General features: G+C 41.3%; 1 protein-coding gene across 5 annotated transcripts in view; it reads right to left on the minus strand.

Moving 5' to 3' along the window:
• The window catches only part of CACHD1 (cache domain containing 1), a 150,337-nt gene that overhangs the window by 80,516 nt on the left and 45,809 nt on the right, over positions 1-24,012 (minus strand). For all 5 annotated transcript variants that reach the window (XM_081947218.1, XM_081947219.1, XM_081947222.1 and 2 more), the window contains exons 2-3: positions 14,786-14,848; positions 420-568 (exon numbers count right to left, since the gene is read on the minus strand). In XM_081947218.1, the coding sequence (XP_081803344.1) occupies positions 420-568; positions 14,786-14,848 (212 nt within the window). The remainder of the gene's footprint in view (positions 1-419; positions 569-14,785; positions 14,849-24,012) is intronic.

Raw genomic sequence — 24,012 nt, forward strand, 5'->3', positions numbered from 1 at the left:
GGGGACAGAAATCCTATCCCAATTGTCACTGTGACCCAAGGACTACCTGCATTACCTGTTTATAGATGCTTTTTTGTGGACTGACAAGTTTTCATCAGTCAACTTATTAACTTTTATAACTGTTTTTTCCACATTCAGGTTACCATTATTTTAAAATAACCAGCACTAATCATTATTCCTTAAACAACTGTATGTATATTAGGGCTTGTGACTGACTGATTGATTGATTGACTGGCAGATAGAAAGATAGATATTTCTATTTCTTGGCGGCTACTGTGGTATAGTAATTAAGGTGCTGGACTGTGACTGGCGAGACCCAAATTATAATTCTCTTTTAGTCTTGGAAGCCATATTGATGACTTTAGGAAAACAAACAAAAGCCTTTTTCCACCTCCAATAGAAAATATTTGAATACTTACTCCATCATAGATGGTGGAATGGTGCAACAGTCCTGAATAGCTGTGAGAGGAGATGTCAAATGAGCAGTGTATGAAGCTTCTACTACATGCTTGTTTCGATTTACCACATCCAAGTAACGGTTAAACTTTTCCCGAATTTTTTTGGCTAGCTGGAAAATTTAAAGAGAAGAACAAAATCAAAACTGTGTTGCAACAGTTATATTCTATATTCATAATGCAGAATATGCTCAAATTGCAAGAGAAAGCAATTGATTCTGAAATATATTTACATTCATATTTATATTTAATCAATAAAATTTAACAGCTTATAGATAAACCAACAAGTATGGGAACAACTGCAAGAAGATTTACTGAAATTGTTTCACTTTCTGTTTCTGAATGTTTTTAAGATCTCTTAAGATTTTTCAGTTCAGCCGTGTTTTCTGGCATAGAACTTAAACCAATCTCTCATTAAAATCAAAAAGATATCACTCATAAATTAATTCTACTGAAATATAAGTAATGAATTTATAATCTGGAAAAATCTTAAATGAATATGCATATGAATACGGTGCATTCCACATTCGCTGATATGCTATATGTGATAGAAAAAAAGTAATGGTAATAACCCTATAATATTCAAGCAGCATTAACAATGGAATCAGATCTCTTTTTAAAATGGTGGTAGATATATCTGATCTATAACATAGAAACTTGTCATAAAAAGCTGGAATTTTCCATGCTAATTCAAAATTTACTCATCCAGATCGTCTAGAAAACAGACTTTTATTGGTTCTTTCCAAAGTCAAGAAATTCTAGCCTCAAAAAGACCTACAAAGGTCCAGGAAGATAAGGACCTACTGCAAAATGAGAATCTACTGCATGGCTGGGCAATTAATTTTCCCAAGGGGAAATTTATGAGAAACTGGGAATAAGATAAATTAGAGGGCTTATGCCCCACCCAGTGTACCTGCTGCCCTGCTCCTTCTGCTGTCCCACACCCCTCACTGCTGCTGCATCTGCCCCCCCCCCCGATGTTCCAATGTTGATGCCATGCTGATGCCCCACCCCCTGACAATATCCCATCCCCCACTACCAATACCATGGGCCGTACTGGGACTGTCCGCGGACCAGATGTAGCTTACAGGTCATAAAATGCCCAGGTCTGATCTACTGAATCCTCACCCCATTAGCCTAACACCCAGAAATTTTAGAATTCTGCTCTGCTAGCCTGCTCAGGATGGAAATGTTAAATCACTACAGAGCACACTCATGGAAGAACGTAGGTTTGCTTTGTAATATAGTTGACAGGTGGTATTGTGCAGATACACAATCACTGTCATTTATTCCAAATGCTACTATTGGTTGAATTGGGTAAGCACAGTCAGCATGGATGATACGGCTACTACCACTGTACCACAATGAAAACAGTAGCTCTGCAGTAGATGTGTTTTTTCTTTCAATAGTTTTCTTTACACATCTTGTTCTGCACAAAAATGCATCTGTAAGCAACTTGTTAAAACAAGAATATATTCTGTACTTACACACACATACACACATGTGTATATGTAGAATTTTCTGCCCAGTTACTAACTAATCCCATTACCCAACTGAGTGTTGAATATTATATGGTTTCCCTCAGTCCATTTGAAGTTTTCTTCATAATTCTTATTCTGAATCCTTAAGCTCTCTATAGTTTATGGTCTGAATGAAGAATAATCTTACAATAATTTACAGCTCAAAGCAAAATGTTCAAATGTTCAGCAACTTATTTTAAGAGCATTCTGGCTTCAGAAAAAAAAAGACTAGATTTATTTAATTAGTGTTGGGTAATTAGTTGATACTTTTTAATCCTCATTCTATTTCTCCATATACCTAAATTTTACAAAAGGAAATGATTTAAAAATACAGCTCAATTTGTACATATAAATATGTAATTTATTTGTGTATTATATCTGCATTTGATAAATGTCTTCCCTAACTATTAATAACAGGCCATTTCATCATGATTTACCTTCTTATGTGAATAATTAGGCCTACGGTGATAAGTGCAGGGGCCCTGCCTCAATTGTTTCTATCAAATTCTACGACTCACTCAATTAAGGCTCTCCAAGGGCACCCTTTTAACAAAAACGTAGTTCAAATAAAATGACTTATAGCATTATATTTAATTGCTATTATAGAATGATTTTTTACTAATACTCCAGAGGTTTATTCTAAGTTATGGATTTCTTTCAACTAGAATGCCACGCATAGTTGAATGTTTCTGAGAGTTGAGAGTTTGTCAACTTCAATGTTGTCTCTATCATAAGTGGCTTACACATTAGGATTAAAATATCAACTAGCTCAAAACAAGCAAGACAATCATGAAAAGAATGCATGGCACTGGTTGGGGAGGATAGCAACATAAACCTGGAGCCCCCAACCTTTTGGGTACCGGGGACCGGGTTCCCTGGAGAGAGGTTTTCCCACAGACTGGAGGGAGTGTGGTTTTGCATACTGCCTGCATCCCATGGATGGGGCTTTGTGGTTGGCATGCTTCACTTGTTTCTGGCAGGCCACCGACCAGTGCCTGTCCACAGACTGGGAGTTGGGGACAACTGACAAACAATAAAAAATCCAACATAAAAAGAATAAAAACAATAACTCTCCCCTCCCCTGGGGAAAACAAGCAATCGAAGGAGCCACTTGATGAGATCCATCCCACTCTGGGTTCTCCAGGCCCATATGGCAAAATCATGTCTTTGGAATCTTGTGAAAGAGTGTCCAATCAGGGGCCAGTCTAATCTCTGCGAGGATGATGTTCCAAAGAGATGGAGCCCCCATGGAGAAGGCCCTTTTTCTGGTTCCCACTTCAATGTTGCTTATGGTACATCCTTAAGCAACATTCCCTGCCTACCCGCTCTGATGGGTCAGGTGGATGTAAGAGGTCATTCAAATGTACTGGCCCATGAAGGGCTTTAAAGGTGACAATAATGTTTCACAGAGCAGGCACAGCTACTATAGTAGAAAGTTTGGTCCCCAAAGCAATCAGTACCCATGAATGGCTTAATAGTAAAAAAGGGTTAGAAAATACATAATCAGCATAAATTAACCCAACAATTGTTTATGACCACTTGATAGGATTCCTCAAAAAAGTTTTGCCATTTTTTTTTCAAAAAGCAATCTTCTGAAAGTTAGAATAAATTTTATATACTATATAACATACTCTTTCACAACTACATACAACACATGCAAAGCCATGATTATCATGTCTCCTATGGCGTACTGGTTCTAAATCTAAATTCTAAACTTAGTCACTATTGTATGTACGGTAATTCAAACTGTTTTATTTGCTACATACCAGCAATTTGATAACTTCTCTAGGAAGCTTTTAATGTTATCTCTTAATTCCTAGGTGAATTAAAGAAGCAGCCTCATTCCCTAAATCAGTGTTTATCGAGACATTTGAGGAATTCTGGGAATTGAAGTCCATACATCTTAAAAGTTGCTGAAGTTTGAAGGTTGAAGAAACCACCCAATTTGATGACAGATTGAATTACAACCAGGAGATCTATGGAAATGCCTACTACAGGGGTGTCCAAACTTGGGAACTTTAAGACTTGTGGACTTCAACTCCCAGAATTCCCCAGCCAGCCATGCTGGTTGGGGAATTCTGGGAGTTGAAGTCCACAAGCCTTAAAGTTCCCAAGTTTGGACACCCCTGGCCTACTGTCTATCAGCTGTTTCTATAATGCTAGCATTTTCCTCGGTGATGTTAGTTGTTTACTCATTAGTGGCATTTGCTTAAACAAGTTATGTATAAAATTCCTAAAATTTATTTCTGTAATATGCATTAAGTAATACATTCCTATCCATTTTTTCTCAGCATGCCTTGCATTGTCATAGATCATTGGTTTATGTTTGTATATAGGAAATGACCAATAAAATTAAACTAAAGAAAATAAAATTGTGTACCTCAAACTAACCGAACATCACTGTAAAGTTTTACACAGTTAGGTGACTTAACAACAGCGTCAGGTCTGCAGTCATATTCCTTTTAGGATCTTTGGCCTGCCACACTCTCTATTATTTTACTATGCTGTTTCATTAGTGGGGTAATTGGGAGGAGGAATACTAAGGAGTAGAATTGTAGAATGTGTTTTTGTCAAAATAAAACATTCCTTTCTAGAAGCCCAAGGTCATTTTTTGTCTCTGCACCTCTGAGCATCACCGGAACTGGATGGGTGGAATTGCCAGCGTGGCAGTGGAAGATTGGACCATGTGATGGACTTGTGGGTGTGGGGGCAAGATCATGAACTTTCAACTGGGTGGAAAACCCAGGAAGCTTTCAGATTCGGGTTTTCCACAGATGTACCAACATGTCTCTCTTAATAGATTGGAACTTTGAGGAAAGCTCTGCCTTCAACTCTGATTTAATTTTGGATGATATTTGGAACTCTGACAAACAGTTCATTTAATGACCGTTCAAAGTGATAACAGCAGTAAAAATAAGTAACTTGTGATCATTTTTCACATGACCATTGCAGCATCCCATGGTCACATAATCAAAATTCACACACTTGGTAACTGGCTCATATTTATGACGGTATCCCAGTCCATGTGATAGCCTTTTGCAACCTTTCACAAGCAAAGTCAGTTGGGAAGCCAGATTCATTTAACCATTTTACTAACTTAAAAACTGTAGTGATTCACTTAACAACAGTGGCAAGAAAGGTCATAAAATGGGGAAAAACACACTTAATAACTGTCTCAGCAACAGAAATTTTGGCCTCAATTGTGGTTATAAGTCAAGGACTATCTTTATATTGATTTTCTTTCCCCCCAAAACTCAAGAGCAACGCAAAGAAACAATTTTTACACATATAAATAAGAATAATTAAACTAAGTGATGCAACTATTACTATTAATACTACAATGTAAATAATGCAAATGAGCTTTTATAGTAATAATTATAGTTATTTTATCAGAAAAGACCTGCTGAATCAGAGGGTCCTTTCCTCTTTAACTGATTATAAGACTGCGGTATATTGAATTTAAATGTCTAATGCTGCAACAATTTTACTTTACTTTTAAAGGGACGTAATCGTTTATATTATTGGATAATTAATACTTTTTCACTATTTCAATATGCTTGTGTTTGAATTCTTGGATTAAAGCTTCCCAAAATTGTCTGGAAGTCAAATGTAATAAACTAAATTAAATTACCATAGAGCACATTTTAATGTGACAGGACTCTTTTCCTTGGTCCAGTCAGATGGAAGAATTTGAAATTTCAACTTTTTTGCATCAGTCCAAACTGTAAAACAGATTTGCTTGAAACAAGCCAGGCTAATTCCTTAGGTTGTTTAAAAAAAAAACCTAAGCTTAAATAATGTACAATCTAACTTGTCTATTTAACTGTAATGCTAAACCAAAAATAAAACTTTGTGAGAATGTTTTTACATAAAAATAAAAGCTTCTCTCCTGCTGGGACAGAAAAGCCTAGAGATTTGAAGCTCATGGGGTATTATTCTCATTCATCAGGCTGAAGAGCAGCATCAGGAGCAAACACACAGAGAAAACCTTTAACAAAAGAATTGCAGTGAGTCAACAATCTGCCTAACCACAAATTCAACAACCTACATTGCATATCAATCTCCTGGCTGGCCTTATGAAAATATGAAAACATTTTGCACAGAAGTTGCTCAAGATGCCTAGGGAATAATACAAATGTTGTTTTTTTGCAATATAACCACCATAGTGAAATTAGTGGGCCAGGCCCCTCTCCACCTTCCTTGAGAGGCAGGCTCTCAGTTTCAATCAACATTCAAGCTGAGGAGGCCAGGTTGAGTTCACATATCAAGGAGATTACCCCCCAACATTCTACCTTTTGTCTAGGTAGAAAAAGTGTTGGTCTTTTAAAATTAAAGAGATAAGCCGGAAGCTGAAGCTGAGAAAGAGAGACGGCCTTATTCACTTCTTCCCAGCTACTTCAGAAATAATCAACTGGAGTGGATCTGGAGGGGGAAATCCAGGGATAATTTAAAACAGAGGGATATCTATTTCTGTCTTTTTCTGAAAGTATAGGTAAAAAATATGCAGCTAAAAATGCTGCATGCAATTCATTTTTATTTTGACTGCGTGGGCTTAAGTCTAATATTTTGTGTTTGGTGCTTATATTCTACATACCAGATCAGTAATTGGGTGCTTTTATTTATTTACAATGTTTTTAATACCATGATATTTTGCAGAGATGCATGCAATTTAGAGCCTTCTGATGCAATGTTGGTCCTAAAATATGATTGGACCAAGCATCATCTTGCAGTTTGTCTAAAATCTTCCATTTCCTTTATACTTTGATGGAAGAACTTTTTAAGCTGTGGCCTGCTATTTAAATTGCACTATATTTCATCAGCCTGGCCACCGAATGCTTCACATGTACTATAACCAATTAAAACTAAAAAGGGATTTTTTTTTACATTCATTTTTTAAAATTTATTTTATTGCTTGCTTGCAAGAATGGTCTATTCCCAGCGCCCCCACCCTCAAAGGAAGGGAAGGATTCTGCTGGCTATATGTCTCAGGAGATGGTGCTACATCATTGTTTTCTAATTTTAAAAAAAAATCCAAAAAGAAATCATGGGGTATAAAGCCCTATCTTTGCCATATATTGACAAAGATCAATAGGTGAAGAGAACAGTAAATATCAAGCCAGAAAACAAGATGAAACATTAAGGTAGGAGGCTTTGTAGGAGTAGCGGGCTGATAATTCAAATCTTTCACCCTACCATCTCAGTCACCTGGGGAAACCACAAAAATATTTTTTTGACTATTTTCTAAAAACGATTTATCTATTTTTCTTCCTGATTATCTCTAAAAAGCGTTAGATCCATAATATCCAATGTTCATGTCCAGTTATTTTTCTATTACAGAACTCCCCAAAGTTTTAACATTATGAACAGTCTACTGTTATCAAGACATCCAAGTTATTCTAAAAAAAAATATCTTTGGTAAGGTTATGACATTATTCTTTGATGTGAAGGAACTTAACTTTTGAGGAAAATGTTACCTCTAGTATACATTATTATATGGACCATTTTAGGATGCTGTTGGCATAGCAGCTCTCCTCCAGTCCTTAGCCCTTTCAGGCCACTATGCTTCACACATTGGGAGACATGTTTGTTTCAAGCCAGTCTCTAGACTGCTTCCAAGGTGAGAGAGATAGTTTAGTGAGAACAGTGGTTGTGAAGAGTCAGTCAAATTCATCACTCTATTACTTGTAAGTAAAGAAAAGAAGTTGCTTCTGGTTTTGTACTAAAGATCTGCTGTGAGGGCCAAATACAAAGGCAAACATTCAACCCAGTATAAATGGCAATGTGGTCTTACTTAAAATGGTGGATGTCATTCTGTTTCCTTGAACTAAAAAAAACTATTGAAGCTGCGCAACGTTTTCATAAGTATTACACAAACTCATGCATGCATTCATTATTACAAATCATTAACTTAAAATTTTAATATGATAAGTTTTATGGCAACATGTTCATAAGTATTAGTTGTCCCTAAATCAGATGTTCTTAACCTAGGGACTGGCTGTACAAATGAATGGCTAACTAATGATAACAAACCCTCGGTTTTCAATGTAAATGCGAATGGTATTTTAACTAAACAAGATATTATTTAAATGGACATGTCACCGTGAAAGACCGAAATTGGTGAATGTCGACATTCACCGGTGAATGAAAGACCGAAATTGGTGAATGTCGACATTCACCGGTGAATGTCGACACATACCAATTTCGGTCTTTCACGGTGACATATATATAACGAGTCAGCGTAACGCTTTACTTTTGCTTTTCAATTCGCGGTCCTGGAAACTACTCGTTCTAACCGCGCAGGATTGCAGGTTTTAAAAAAGAAGAAGTCCGTGAATAGAAGACGCTTAAAAGGAAGCGAGGAGCCGAGGTGTCGACAGGATAAGGGTATTAGGGAAAGGGTGTCGAGAGGATAAGGGTATATATTTCGGACATACACCAAGCGACTATGTGAATGTCGACATTCACCGGTGAATGTCAACATTCACCAGATTTCGGACTTTCACAGTAACACAGTAATATTATTCTTTATTTTGAAAGATGAGGTTGGTCTTCCTAAATAAGTTTTTCCATTTTCTAAGATTATTTAAAGTGAATACTCTGCAATTGCTATTTTAAAAAGTTGCCACAGTAAAATATTTTTTCCCTCTTTGAGGAGAGAAAATATTGATTTGTGTATGTGTGTGCTCTATGTAGCAAAAATTGATTTTAGACTTTTTTACTATTATGTGAGACCCATCTATGCTGCAGGCATTCTCTGTTTGAGATTTTTTTAAAAAGCATTCCATATTTCTTAAAATTCCATATGATTTTTATGGTATGAATTAATAAAGTAGTAGTAAAGCCTTATGGAAATATTGTACCTATTGGCAAATAACCCCAATGTGCTGGAAAACAAATCACAGGTTTTACCTCAAATATTTTCCTTGGTTGCCAGTGATATGAAATGTAACTATCATTTTTTCAGAAGCCAACAGGTGTATTTCTTCACTGTTTTTGTTTTCAGAAATTGTTTAAAAAAACTATCAGAATTTTTTTAAACTGATGAACCAACAACTTGTGCTTTTAGGGTAATGCGTCCAAAGACAAATGACCCACAAGAAGAGGAAAAGCTGATAGAGGATTAGGTCTGCTTACAATACACCCTCACAGTTGTTTTAATATGATCAATTTGTATACATTACCTTTACTCATAAAGCTCTAGTACTTGTGATTCATTAGTCCTAAGAAGACTTAGTTATTATTAAAACCAAAGTGCTCACTTACTCTTTCAATTTTTTCAATCCTGAGCTTTTAACCATTGTCGCTGTACTCTATGGGGCCTCATCTATCTTCTCTGACACCTAAGAATTCATCACAATACTAAGAATGTTTAGACATTTATTTATATCTAGTTAAGAGTTAATGTATGCATCTAGGGAGGTGGTGTAAGTAATACTTATTGGAGGCTTTATCAGAAAACCCTTCCAAATGAGTCTCCTCTTCTAAAATCCCTTGTATAATTTAACCCATATGATTTTCAATAGTGTGCAGACCACCCACAAAATTGTAGTGAAAGGCATTATTCTTCAAAGAAAGCCAATGAAATAGTCTCTGGAAGGATCAAAATGTTTCCAAAGAGTCTAGATTTTATAGCTACTTCAACAATAAGTCCTTTTAGCTCTCAATTTCACACAAAATTCTCACAAATTCACACATATGCACAAATGTGACATGTTCCCAATAAAGGATGGTTACCTTGACTACAATTTTCATTTCCACACAGGGAAGTCAGTGTATCTCAAGATGTTTTATAATTAGGTGTGTGACCACTAGATTTACTTATTTTATGGGCTTAGATGTAACCACTCACTGGCAGTCCAAGGTGAGAAGGAAATGCATGCAGGTAAATCAGCAAACTGATAAAGCAGGAAAGCATCACAAAGCAATGCAGTAAAAGGAACGTATGTTCTGCTATAGAAGTATCAGATCAAATTTTTCATAGACCAGTATATAGAAAAAAATCTATTTAGTAGCTTTACTTGTAAGAATTTATTAGTACACAGTTTCTCAACCTCAGCAATTTTAAGATGTGTGGACTTTTTTAGCTAAAGAGGAAAGGACAAAACTTGCTTAAGAACAATTGCTGCTAGTTAAATTCATTGATACAGTTTTTAGATCATTTCAGATTTTCTGAAAGAGAGAGAAAAAACTTGCTAATTTTAAATCCTAAACATAATTCAAATTCTTGAAATAATCATGAAAACTTTAAGTTAGATTACTACTTTCATATGTCTACCATAGTTATCTATATTGACTTTTTCTTAGGCTGTTTAGATATTATTTTAAGATTATCTTGGCACGTTCTTTAATCCTGTTGCTTGGATACATTTTTTGCAGCCCCAAATCTATGTTCTTTCATTCTTTTGCCGGTGCTGCGCCAGAAGTCCACTATGCCAATAATTTGTAATTCTCATCCAGGACCAAGCAAGCCAGCAAGAAAATAAAGCCCTTTAACTATCAGGCAAAGAAGTCAAGCTCTTGCAACAGCAAAATGGCCAGTGGATGTTTGGTGCAACAAACAGAAAGAAAACATGGTAAATTGTTTTTAAAAGGCTCATAGTAGCTCTTAAAATCTGTCATTCTGTGGGGATCGTGGTCCCAATGTTACTGGACGTGTGTGTGTGTGTGTGTGTGTGTGTGTGTGTATTTGTTTTTGTAGATTTTCATGGGTGTAGGTATGCTGCTTTTGTTGTATTTGGGTCTTTTCCCGTGTAGGATTGAGATTGTCTTGGCAATGTTTTGGCAAGATCTCACTTGCCATCTTCAGGCTTGGGCTTTTAAGCATACATACATATACATATATACACACATACATATACATATATATGTTGACTTATTGCAACTCTCTGGACAAGCCCTTGTAGTTTTCTTGGTAAAGGTTCTGGAAGCAGTTTGCCATTCCCTCCTCCTTTGTACTGGAAAGAGTGACTGGCCCAAGGTCATCCAACTGGCTTTGTGTCTAAGGGGACTAGAACTCACAGTCTCCTGACTTCTAGTCTAATGTATTAACCTCCAGATAGTGGTGAGATCCTCCCGGTTTAATAACCAGTTCGGTGATCATGCGATTTGCTGTGCGCACATGCTCAGTTTGAAGAAATCTTCACTTCTGGATTTCTTCGGAGGAGTAACACAGCTGATTCACGCGGCAATCTGTTCTGCCATGCGAATCAGTTGAGAAGATAAAGGTAGGGAAATAGCACAGGCGGGCAGTGGGCCCATCTGATCATCGGGGCGAACTAGTTCATTCCCAGCTGATTGTCAGAGCTACCGGTTCGCCCAAGCCGGTCAGAACTGGTAGAATCCCACCCCTGCCTCCAGACCAAACTTCTTATATGCCTCAATTACTGTTTTCTTCATTACATCAGGGTTGTATAGCTAAAGATTAATGATGATACTTTAGTTTAGCTTAGAATATGATCCATGGTTTTTTTTTTAAATCAAGAATATGCGCACACAAATCCCTTTCCATTCTCTCACACAAATAATCCCTGGATCAAAATCATGTGGTAAAAAGAATAAAGGCTGAATGCAATTGTTTTAGATTAAGAAATTATCCTCTTCTTGCTATCCCTATTTGTAAACATGTCAGAGAAATGCATCCATTGGAGGGCTCCTACATTAGCCTTTTAATGTCTAGCGTTTGTCATGGTTAAGAGCTGCACTACTTGGATGGAATAACAACTGTCATGAGAGTTTAAGAATTTGCTTGTACCAATGTCTCCAAGGTAAGTCGATCACAGCATGCTATCCCAATCTACACTAAGCAACAAGTGTTTTTGTTAATTTTGTTTTCTATTGACAGAAGATGAACTGCCACATAAAAAGAACTGTATTCCCTGAGGCAAGCCTCAAACTTCTGAGGTTCTGTTCATATTTTCCTAGCTAACTTTCTGTCATGCAAACTTATTAGCACTACATAAGCACTACATTAAGGAAATTGTGAACCAATACAACTTGTGCCACTGGTACGGAATATGGGTAAATCTGAAGACACACATCACTATCCATGCCACTGCATTTTGACCAGTTGTAACTTCCAGGTAGTCTTAAAAAGCAGCCCAATGTACAGCATGTTGCAGGAAAGGGCATAGCTGACACCTAAGACAGATCTGTGCAAAGCTGTCAGATTCAAAAATGAAATATCACCAGGCTGGGGGGACCCAAAATTCAGAGCTACTCTGACTTGCCAGGGCTGCCAGGATCAAATCAAAGTCACTCCATTCATCCCCTGACAGCCTCCGGACACTCAGCTAGACTGCAATAGCATTCATCTGTCTAGTTAGTGGTGGAAATGAATAACGGAATATCTTCAGCATTCTGATGATACTGAACACCATGCCATCAAATTATTTCCCCCAGAAATTTCATGTAGGTATTAAAGAGGCGAGTAAAAAAACTGAAGCCCAGAGAAACATCCTTCATTCACCTCTCCTTCTCCACCAACACTGACTGGAACCACAAAGTAGAAAGTAGAACATTGCCACCACCCAAAGTGTCTTCCGCTCTCAACTACTAAAGATGAGCAACAACACGTATAGAAAGCTGATGTGGAACCTTCAATCTCCTTTTCTCCCATCTGCATTTAATTGGTGGGATTAGGAGGAGCCCCTGTGATACACTGTTTAAAAGTGCAGTATCACAGGCAAACTCTGCCCACAGTCTGGAGTTCAATCCTCATGGGACTCATCCTCCCAAGGTCAGTAAAATAATGTTTTACATCAGTGGTTCTCAACCTACGAGGTCACAGGGGATCCACAAAGACTTGAAGAAAAATTATAATTTAATTTTAAATTGAGTCTTGGAGGTCTGTTGCCAAAAAAAGGTACTTAAAGGGGGTCCATGGTGAAGAAAAGATCGAGAACCACTGCTCTACATTGTTAAACCAGAGAGTGACATAAAGCATTATGGGGTGGTATAGAAGTCTAAGCACCATTGATATTGCTATCAGAGCCTCATCTCATCTAAGTAGAAAGTAGAACACCACCACTACCACACAAAATGTCTCCCACTCTCAGCTACCATAGCTGGTCCAGAACACCACCAAGGTCAATGGCACGGAAAGCTCCTAAGAGGCCAGAATGGTTGCATCACTCCCATCCCAAGCTCTACTCATCTACAAGCACAAGGTTTTTAAAGAAAAAAGTTACCAGACCAATATTAAAAAGTAATAGATTCAAAGGGCTTAAAAGCAATTATCTTCCGTGTTCAGTGTATAAATGTCCTGATTATAAGAAAAGGATGGAAGGGAAGGGAAAGGGAAAATGTATCACTAGAAAGTTATCCTTTAATGTTTTTATTTATGCTTCTTACTTGTTTCTCTGTTTTCTATCACTGTCACTATCAAATTAGACTTTTCCTTCCCCTTTAATTGTTAGCAAACAATAAAAATATCTTTTTTTTAAAAAAAGAAATAATAGTAGTCTACTCTCTTCAAATCTCCAGCTGTGCTAGATTACAAGTACAAGTACTATCTTACCTTATCCAGTTACAACAATCTAACATAGGGCTAGATATGATGGGGTTAAACCTTATCCATAGAGTAGGTTAGAGCAAGATAGATGAATGGCCACCTTAGACTGTTTCCTCGAATAGTTAATGTATTCTTACAAATTCCTTTGTTATCTTGTGTAAGGTCAATCGTGTTAAACAAATGGCAAAAAAATACACTTGGCTAACATAATTATATCAAAAGCTTTACAATAAACCATTTAAATTGTCAGTTATGTGTCTAAAACATTTCTATTGCTCCTCAACAGGATATGAATATAAATCTCTTTTGTAATGCCTTCTTAAAAAAAACCCTTTTTTATTCTTTTTTGTGTGGCAGTAACCCAGTTGAATTTGCTTTTAACAAAGTTACAGAGAAACTTTTGAAGATGTGTCTAATGGAAAATTAATAATACCAAACATGTGTCCTTCAATGTCAAACTCCACTGCCAATCTATACACATAATAAGTGGATCAAGAGAAGCAATGTTTGCAGAGTAAACTTTGACAGATAAGCACACCCAGAGTGGTCTTCTCCATATCCAATGAGTGTAGCAGTGGACTTTTACACTGAAGGACACATGCCTAGAATAAGTCCTATATGCTGCACAACTTACAGAAAATGTGGCATCTGTCTCAGAAAGCAGAATCCCCAAATAGTTCCATGTCTGTCCTAATCAGCATAGCCAGAAGGACCGGGTTACCATCCTCTGGTGTTGATTGGGGACAATTAAGTCAGTTGCTTCTTTGTTTTTTTTTGTTTTTTTTCTGCAGACTTTTTGTTTCCAAACAGTCCTCCTCTGTGGGCTCACGTGGCCCTCCCCATCCTTGCCCTCTTTGATCCACTTTCCCCCCATGGGCAAAAGAAAGGGAAAGTGTTTCCAGATGAACTCTCTTTGTTTGGCTTGGTCTTATTTACACTTCAGGGGGTTTGAATGCTCTTTTCTTGATGGAGAAAAACTTTACTAGAGAACTCTGAATTACTATAACCACCAGCATTAAAATGAAATGTTTTGCAACCATCAATGCTATTCAGTTAAGAAAAACACATTTTCAGTCTTAACATTCTCAGGAATCCATCACCATTTTCTAATGCAAAAATATGTTCAATTCGCAACAGAAACATTTATAAGTTAACAATCTAAAACAATGAAATGAAAAAAGGAAACAAACAAGGGAAAAAAAAAACCCTGCTGAATATGTAGACCTGGGAGAGAACATTATGAAAAAAAACATTAGTATGTATGTATTACTGTAGTAATTGGTGGTTAAACACTTTCCTACCTGTTGAACTTCACTTTCTCCATTTGAGATTTTTTCTGTGTACACAAAGGAGTTGAATATCCGCTGCAACAAAATTAAGAAAGACCACTTAGACATCAAGGAACAATTATCATGGTTTTAACATATTCAGAATAAAAAGCAGCTGGATTCAGTACAGGTATTATAAGGCAAAAGATTAAAGTTTAAAAGAATTACCATAATAGAGAATGAAAAACCACACGAGTTTCATTAGACACACATATGCTTCCTTAATTAAGTTAAACATATGTTTGTATTTTGGTGGAAAGAGACTAGGATATTGCATCCAAAGTGCCTGCTATTGTGTTCAAATGGTATAAATTTTAAAAAGCTATGCTTTACATCTGAAATCTGATTTTGCCCAAGTATAGGAATTGTTTACATATACATTTAATTCAATGCAGCTTTTAAAAAATGTCTTCCCCCCTACAATCTCTTTACTTTTTAAACTTTTCTTCTCTGTTAATCTCAATTCATTAGCAACCAGTCTAGACTTCTAAACTGCTTTTATTTAATATCATATAGAGGCCCCCCGTGATGGGAAGGGATGGGCTTGCCATGATGGGAAGGGATGAGCTTGTAGTTTCTTCTCCCAGTGCTGATGTTCACATGGAGTACCGCCACAGGCATAACGCATCCCCCAAATTTGAAAGGGCGTTGGTACTTGCCTGATACGCCTCTTCTCATAGTGGGGGAGGAGTATCCAGAATAGGTTGACCTTGTCCTCTCTTGATTGAACTGAGTCAGATAAGCTCTTTTAAACACGCCTTGGTCACCAGCTCCACCCAGTTATCGGTGAAGAACTCTGTCCAACTCTCTGTGTCATCCACTCTAGACTTTATTTTAGTTTCAAATCTTTACTACTTCAATAGAACAGTTCCAACAAACAACATAACAATTTCGCAACATACCCATATCAGGGAGGGGCTGGATACTCCTCCCCCACTATGAGAAGAGGCGTATCAGGTAAGAACCAACGCCCTTTCTCCAAAGTGAGGGGAGGAGTATCCAGGATGGGACGTACCAAAGCCTACACATCCGTACGGAGGGTTACACATTTGAGTATATGCCCAAACTTATGCCTAGTGAGGTGTGTCCCCCGCCCTGTGAACAGCCTGCAACACCCTACATCCGAATGAGGCTTCCACAGAAGCAAAAGAGTCCAACTTGTAATTCCTCACGAATGGTGAGGGGGGAGACCCCGTGGCTGCCCTACAGACTCAGATAGTGAGGCCTGCATGGCCCAGGATGCCGAAGTGGCCGCGCTTCATGTAGAATGTGCTGTGATAGAGCTCGGTGTTTGCAGACCCTGTGTCTGATAGGCAGAAGCAATACAGGTTCTTAACCACCTGCCTATCGTGGTGTAAGTCACCTTGTTCCCAGGGACCCTGGCTGGAAGGAAACAAATAGGGCTTCCGACTTCCTGTTCGGCCTGGTTCTTCTGAGGTAAATCCTCAGAGCCCTCCTCACGACCAAGGTGTGCCACTTCCTCTCTAATGGGTGAGAGGAGTCCAGGCAGAAATTGGGCAATATCAGCTCCTGCGAGCGATGGAAGCAAGAACACACCTTGGGTATGAAGGAGGGATCTAACCTTAGCACTACCCTGTCCTGGTGGAATATGCAGATATCTTCCCTGGTAGACAGAGCCTGCAGTTCGGATATCCTCCTGGCAGAAGTAATGGCCACCAAAAAGGCCACCTAAGTATCAGGAACTTCAGAGAGACAGTATATAATGGTTTGAACGGAGGGCCTGTCAGAGCGTCCAACACCCAGGAAGGGTACCTGTGCACCATGGGCGGTTTAAGATTGGAGGCCCCCATGAGGAACCTCCTGACCATCGGATGGTGAGTCAGTGTCTGAGATCTACTGCACAGGAGTACCGATGAAATGGCCGAGACTTGTCTCCTAATCGTGTTGGGAGCCAACCCTCTGCCCCACCTGAAGGAGGTCCAGAACTTGTGCAACAGTGGCCTGGACAGGATTGTGGCTCCTAGAGATGCACCATGTTGAAAAAGCCCGCTCTGTAGCGTCATAAATGCACTCGGTGGAGGGTCTGCGAGCTGCCTGGAAATCTGTATAACCCTAGGGGAGAAGTGATCTTCCCTCAGGATGCTCCGCTCAAGCGCCAAGCGGTCAACTGGTGCCACTGAGGGTCCAGGTGTTCCCGCGACCCCTGACTGAGGGAGATCCTCTCCTGGGGGATCCTCCAGGGCCTGTCCACCGAGAGGAATTGGAGATCGGCAAACCAAGGCCTTCAGGGCCAGTGTGGGGAAATCAGTACCACCTCCGCCCCCTCCCGCAAGATTTTTTGTATGACCCTGGAGATCAGGGGTAAGGGTGGATAGGCATAGGGGAGCCCCTGGGGCCAAGGGCCGCGGAGAGCATCTACCCCCTCCACCACCCATGTTCGGTACCTGGAGTAAAACCTCAGGAGCTGGGCGTCAAGAGGGGTGGCGAATAGGTCGACCTCTGGACGTCCGAGGGCTCTGCCAGCTCCTTGAAAATTGCTGGCTGCAACCTCCACTCCGAAGTGTCCACCTCGGTCCGGCTCAGCCAGTCGTCTCTGATGTTGTCCACCCCTGCTATATGTTCTGCCTTCAGCGAATGCTGTCTAAGATCATAGGCTATCTGAGGTGCTTCTGCGTTTTCTCATAGTTGGACATCCAATTCTGAGTTTGTGGTGGGTTCAGGCATGGGGACCAGCCTGTCTGACCCTTTTGCCATGGCTAGAAGGGTGCTATGATTCTATGACTAGGATTAGCTCAGAAAACTTCTTGAATGTATTATGATTTTTTTGAGTTCAATTTACTTGTCGGCCACTAGGGTGTGTTGCAAGACTTTGTAGATGCAGGCGTAGTTCACATGTCAGCCACTAGAGTGCATTGCAAAACTTGTAGATGCAGACGCAGTTCACTGGTCAGCCACAAGAATGCATTGCAGGGCTTTGGAGATGCAGGCGCAGTTCAAGTGTCATCCACTAGTGTGTGTTGCCAGACTTTGTAAATGCAGGCGCAGTTCACGTGTTAGCCCCTAGAGTGCGTTGCAAAACTCAGTAGATGCGGACGTAGTTCACTGGTCAGCTACTATAGTGCGTTGCAGGGCTTTGGAGATGCAGGCGCAGTTCACGAGTTGGCCACTAGGGTTCGATGCAATGCTTTGTAGATGCAGGCGCACATCACTTGTCGGCCACTAGGCATTGCAAGCGTTGGCCTGAAGTACTGGATTGCAGTTTGTAGAGGAGCCACTAGTAGGCGCTGCTTGTGCCTAGTGTTTGGAGTGATTGTTAATGGCGCCTTCCTTGCTGTTAAAAGGCGGAAGGCTGAGTCAATCTTGAGCCAGTGAGATTTGAATTGCCAAACTGCAGCTAGCAGTCAGCTGAAGTAGCCTGCAGTACTGCACTCTAACCCCTGTGCCATCTCGGCTCTAGTTGCCAAGGCTATTCTGCTGGTTAAATTTGTCAAGCTGACTCTCCAATTTTGGAATTCCTAAGGATCTTTACCCGAACTCGGAACCCGTCTTGGACCTGGCTAGTTTGGTACCTTCTATAGAGGTTGAGCCCTTCCCAAATAATTCACAAACAATAGTAACCAATCCACAAGAGCATAACAATCTCTTCAGCTGAATTACATCTGCCTTTTGGCCCTTTGGCTGCCCGAAGGCTTTGCACACACAAGGTAAGCTGATGTTGGGATGGTTGGGGTGTCTTTATTGCCCCTCGTTGTCAGGACAACTTATTATTAAAGTTCAAAAGATTTGGGAGGTTGGGTCTGGGCTAGTTGACCTCTTTCTCATTCAAGTTTCATTTCCATGGAACTCTTTCCACGAGGCTTTTACAACCACTTAAGGAGTAAGGCTTGGAATCTGCATCAGGTTTCTCTTTCTTTGTTAGGCCACATTGTTTGGCCTTAACAACAGCAGATCAGATTACATAGGTTGGGAAGGGGTGGGGTTGCTTCATCATGAGATTCCTGGATCCCTTCCCCTGGACCTCAATTAGATGGAAACAAGGTCGATCTTGCTTTCAAACAAGGAGAGAGAGGAAACAGGCTTTTCTAACTTTGCAGGATCTGCTTTCTCAGTGTATCAGAGAAGAGCAAAAACAGGCTTTTCAGAGCAGATTGAATCAGCTAGGTGGTAGACACTCGAGGGGAGCTCAAAATAACCTCATCTTTGCACTGTTCTGCCTCAGGTGGTTGCCCCACCCCCATGCCTGCAGAGGTAGAAGGGAGGCTTGAGGAGAATGCCCTGTAGTGAGGGTGACTGCCATCCCTGGATAGAGCCCCAGATGCCTGAGGTATCAATGGGAATCCTCACTTGCTGGGAGGGATCCTCCTCTGTGATCGCATCAGGCTCCAGACCAGGGGAAGCCTTCTTGCTGATGGCCTTATGGCAGATGCGCCCTAAGGCTTTATGCCTCTGCCTTTCATATTTAGAGGCAGGTTTGGGAGGCTTGGAGCCAGAACTTGCATCTTTAGCTGCCCTGGACGAGGTGTGCTTCATTTTCGTCTTTGCCTTGCTGCCCCCACCCTTGGATGGACCTTCAGGAGTAATCTCTAACCTGATTGGAAGCTCTTCTGCCCTTCCTGTGGGGCTGCTGGCTTTAGAAGCGAGGACTTGATTCCTGCCTGTGTCCTCCAAGCTGCAGGAGGCTGCCATCTTGGGCAAAGTGGGGACTCTCTTCCCCCTTCTTTTCAAATGGCACTGCGCTGCAAATACAACAGCCCTGCCAGTCAGGGCTTTGAAAAAGCGGATTGTGCTACTAAGAGCTGCCGTGCTCTCTCCTATGGCTTCTGCTGTTAACAGCAGCTCGCTGAGAGCCTTGCTGCTCCCTCCTCCAGCTGCTTTCCTTTCTCTTCTTTAAAGGGAAAGCCTCAGCAGCGATCTGAGCCTCATTGCCCTGTCTGGGCTTCTCCGGGTAGTCAGGCACTCAGAAAATGATTGAATAGGGCTTGCATAAATCGTGAGAGCAAGGTTGCCGGAACACAGGATGACAAAGCTCGAGGTGTCGAAGGGAATCCTCACATGGAGGGAAGGGTCCCCTTCTGCAGCCCTGCCAGGTGAAGAGAAACCTGGTAATCTTTCCTCAGGTTCTAGGCCAGGGGGGGTGTCTTCCTGCTGCTGGCCTTGTGATTGAAGCACTCCAAGGCTTGGTGCCTCTGCTTTTCATACTTGGAGCTAGGCTTGGGGGGTTTGGATCCACAGCCTGCCTCTTTAGCCCCCTTGTGGAGATATGCTTCCTTTTTGGCCTTTGCCTTGCTTCCCCCGCCCTTGGCTGAATCCTCCGAGATGGTTTCTAACCTTTTTAAGGGCTCCTCAGTGCCTCCAGTGGTTGCTGGCTGCAGGGCTGAGTGCTTGGCTCCTGCCAGCCTCTTCTGAACTGCTGGGGGCTGCCATCTTGAACCACGTGATTTAAAAATGGCTCCCGGCTCCAAATTCAAAAAACTCCTCTTTGCTGGAGCACGTGGAAGCGGCATGTGCCTTTGCAGGCTGCCGCGCAGGTTCTGCTGCTGCTGGGGGCTCTCTCTCACCTCACCCTGCCTCCCGCAGCTCTTCCTGAGTCTCTCCGGCTCTCACCTTGTTCTCTGGCAATCCCTGCCAGCGCGGGCACTCTGGGGTGTTATATAATGCCATGGTTCATTGCTCAACCCCTGAGGGGAGCGGTGGAGCGCTCCAGCGCCCTTAGAGCCTCCTTGGGCATCACCCTTGCTGCAGAGGCCTCTGCAGAGCTCGCTTGCCTGTCTTTGGTGAGAGTCTCATTATGTGACCTGGGCTGCATGCCGCCTTAGCGGTTGCTGCGCGGGGTTTCTACCCCCGCTGGGGGTTTCTCAGCCTCTAGTGATTGATCAGGCAGTGTGGAGTCCTCCTTGAGTGTCACCCTTGCCGCAGAGGCCTCTGCAGAGCTCGCTTGCATGTCTTTGGTGGGAGTCCTCACTTAGTGCCCTGGGTCTCACTCAGGCTTTCTACAACCGCTGGGGGTTTCCTCAGCTTCTAATGATTGATCAGGCAGCGTGGAGGCAATTTCGATCGCTTTTGCAGCAATTTTAAAATTTTTCCTTTAAGTTTCTTCAGGATCTCAGTAAACCAGAGAGTGACCCGAACAATCTGAGAACATGTATGTTATTTTCCACTTTTAATGTCAATACTTTTTAATTATATCTTAGTATCAGTACTTTTTAACATATTGTAAAAACTAATGTGTATTGCTGGTCTTTGACCGTAATAAAGATTTACTTTCTTACTTACTCAGGATCTCAGGATGAACACAGCCGTCCGTTTATGGACTGAGTCGATAACTGGGTGGAGCCTGGTGACCAAGGCGTGGCTAAAAGAGCTTACCTGACTCAGTCCAATCAAGAGAGGACAAGGTCAACCCATCCTGGATACACCTCCCCTCACTATGGAGAAAGACTGCTTTTTTTTTAACCAGTTCAATTCCTTTTACACTTTTCCTTTTTTCTCTAGGTCAGTACCAGTGAGGAATACAAAGTAAAAATTTAAAAACAATTTTTATTATTAATCATTGCCCTTAAATTATTCCTCTGGGAGGTCAAGGCTGGCATTTGTAGTCTTTCCTCCTTTTATATACCCAGATCTGAAAGTTTAAGTTGGATTCAGGCCGAATGGGACTTGAAGTTGGTTCTATCCAATAGCTTATATCAGTGATGGCGAACCTTTTTTGGCTCGCGTGCCACAAGTGGGAGGAGCGCAGGGGGGTCAAGTGCGGGCATGCCGCACCCATAATGCAACGTGCGACCCCCCAGTGTGCATGCACGCACAACGCGCGACCCCCCCCCCATTTTTACATTTTTTTGCCTTCCCCAGGCTCCAGGGGCTTTATAGGAGCCTGGGGAGGGCGAAAAGAGCCTCCCCCGACCACCCGGAGGCCCTCCGGAGGCTTCAGGGACTGTCCAGAGGCTTCCCTGAAGCCTTCGGAGTGCTTAAAACCACCCTCCGAGCAAACCGGAAGTGACTTCCGGGTTGCTCGGAAGGTCGCTTTAAGCGCTCCGAAGGCATCAGGGAAGCCTCGACGGTCCCTGAAGCCTTCGGAGCGCTTAAAACCACCCTCCGAGCAACCCGGAAGTGACTTCCGGGTTGCTCGGAGGGTCGTTTTAAGCGCTCCGGAGGCATCAGGAAAGCCTCGGATGGTCCCTGAAGCCTTCGGAGCGCTTAAAACGACCCTCCGAGCAAACCGGAAGTCACTTCCGGGTTGCTGGGAGGGTCGTTTTAAGCGTTCCGAAGGCTTCAGGGACGGTCCCTGAAGCCTCCTGGGGGGGGCGAGGGAGGCTCTTTTCGCCCTCCCCAGGCTTCTATAAAGCCTCTGGAGCCTGGGGAAGGTGAAAAATAGCTTTTAAAAAGGTGAACTCAGCTGGCCAGTGTGCACATGTGCGCTGGTCAGCTGACAGGGCAGCGCCTCGCGTGCCCTTACAAATGGCTCCGTGTGCCACTTGTGGCACGTGTGCCATAGGTTCGCCATCACGGGCTTATATTAACCATTATAGCCACTTCATTTATATTTCACTGGAATAAAAGAAAAACTCCATCTTCTTTCTTCTCTAATAAGACAAGGGCAAGAAATTGCTCACTGTTCAGGCACATCCTTGAACCAGAAACTTCCTAATATAACTCAGCAGCATTCAAACAGCACTGTAAAGATAAGGAGAAAGTTACCCTGAGGCCTACAGGAACCAGGAGCCTTATACTCTTGTTCCTTCTTTGCTGTATGCCTTCAACCGACCTAGGACCCAAAGGACGGTATAGATGAGAAGCAGCATGTATAGAAAGCTGATGTGGAACCTACAATCTCCTTTTCTCCCACCTGTATTTAATTGGTGGGGATTAGGAGTAGCTCCTGTGGTACACTGTTTAACAATGCAGAATTACAGGCAAACTCTGCCCACAGCCTGGAGTCTAATCCTCATGGGGCTTAAGGTTGACTCGCCTTCCGAGGTCAGCAAAAGGATATTTTACATTACTGGATCTCAACCTGCAAGGTCACAGGGGGTCCACAAAGACTTGAAGCAATATTATAATTTAAATCTTAAATGGAGTCTTGGGGGTCTGTGGCCAAAAAAGATATTTAAAGGGGTTCCATGGTTAAGAAAAGATTGAGAACCAGTGCTCTACATTGTAAACCAGAGAGTGCTGAAAAACGTTATGGGGTGGTATAGAAGTCTAAATGCCTTTGATATTGCTATCAGAACCTCATCTCATCTAGGAGGGTCCAGACAGCAGTACCTAGGCCAAAAGGGGAATGCAGATACTTGCCCTTCAGTCCATGCCATTTAACAGCCTTTGCTAAAAAGGAAGTGGCTGTTTACAAATTAAGAAAACAGCAGTGCCTTTTATTCTTGGGGCGGGGGTGGCAAGAAGACATCATATATTGGCGCAAAACAGCTAATTCATTTTCTTCTTCCCTATAGGAAATAGGAAGGCTTTGTTATCTGCTGTCTGTTCTGTTTGTAACCTCTTTCATATTAATGGCTTGACTAAATCTAAGGTTTATGGCAGTGTTGGCGAAACTTTTCGGCACCAAGTGCCAAAACGGGAGCACGAGCGCAACAAGCACCAGAAACCGGAAGAGCAATTCCCTGGCGCGCATGTGCAGGAGCATCAGAAACCAGGAGAACAGTTTCCATGCGCACATGCGCGTGCCAGGAAGCTAAGCTTTCGGTTTCAGGTGTGTGCATGCTCACCAGTCACCTGGTCTTCCAGTTTCTGGTGCGCATGCATGCATGAAGACCAGGTCCCAGAAATCAGAAGACCAACAGGTGACGGCTGGTTTGCCTGGAGAAATGGCTCTGCATGTTACTTCCAGCACGTGTGCCATAGGTTCGCCATTGAATAACAATGTACTTTTAAATCTTGTTTTTCTAAGAGTTTTTGAAATGCAGGAATACTTATTCACTATGAAATAAGTAATTACTCTTCTTTCAATTCATTTTCTATCCTAAAGATGTACACCTGAATTTATTTTTATTCTTTATCATTCTATATCATGAAAGTGTTATCCTAGAACCAGTTCTAAAACAAGCATGGATTAAATATAAACTTACCAAAATCTTTAAATTCTTTTAGCATTAATAAACAAATGAATTTCAAAGGAAAAATACAACTTCTGAGATTTATTATCCAAAATAGATTGTATATTTTATTAAGTATAATTAATTTGAATTATTTATAATCATCAAGCTAATAGCAAAAACTGTGGG

The sequence above is a fragment of the Natrix helvetica genome (assembly GCF_964273705.1).
Source record: "Natrix helvetica genome assembly, chromosome: 3".
Classification (NCBI taxonomy): Eukaryota; Metazoa; Chordata; class Lepidosauria; order Squamata; family Natricidae; genus Natrix; species Natrix helvetica.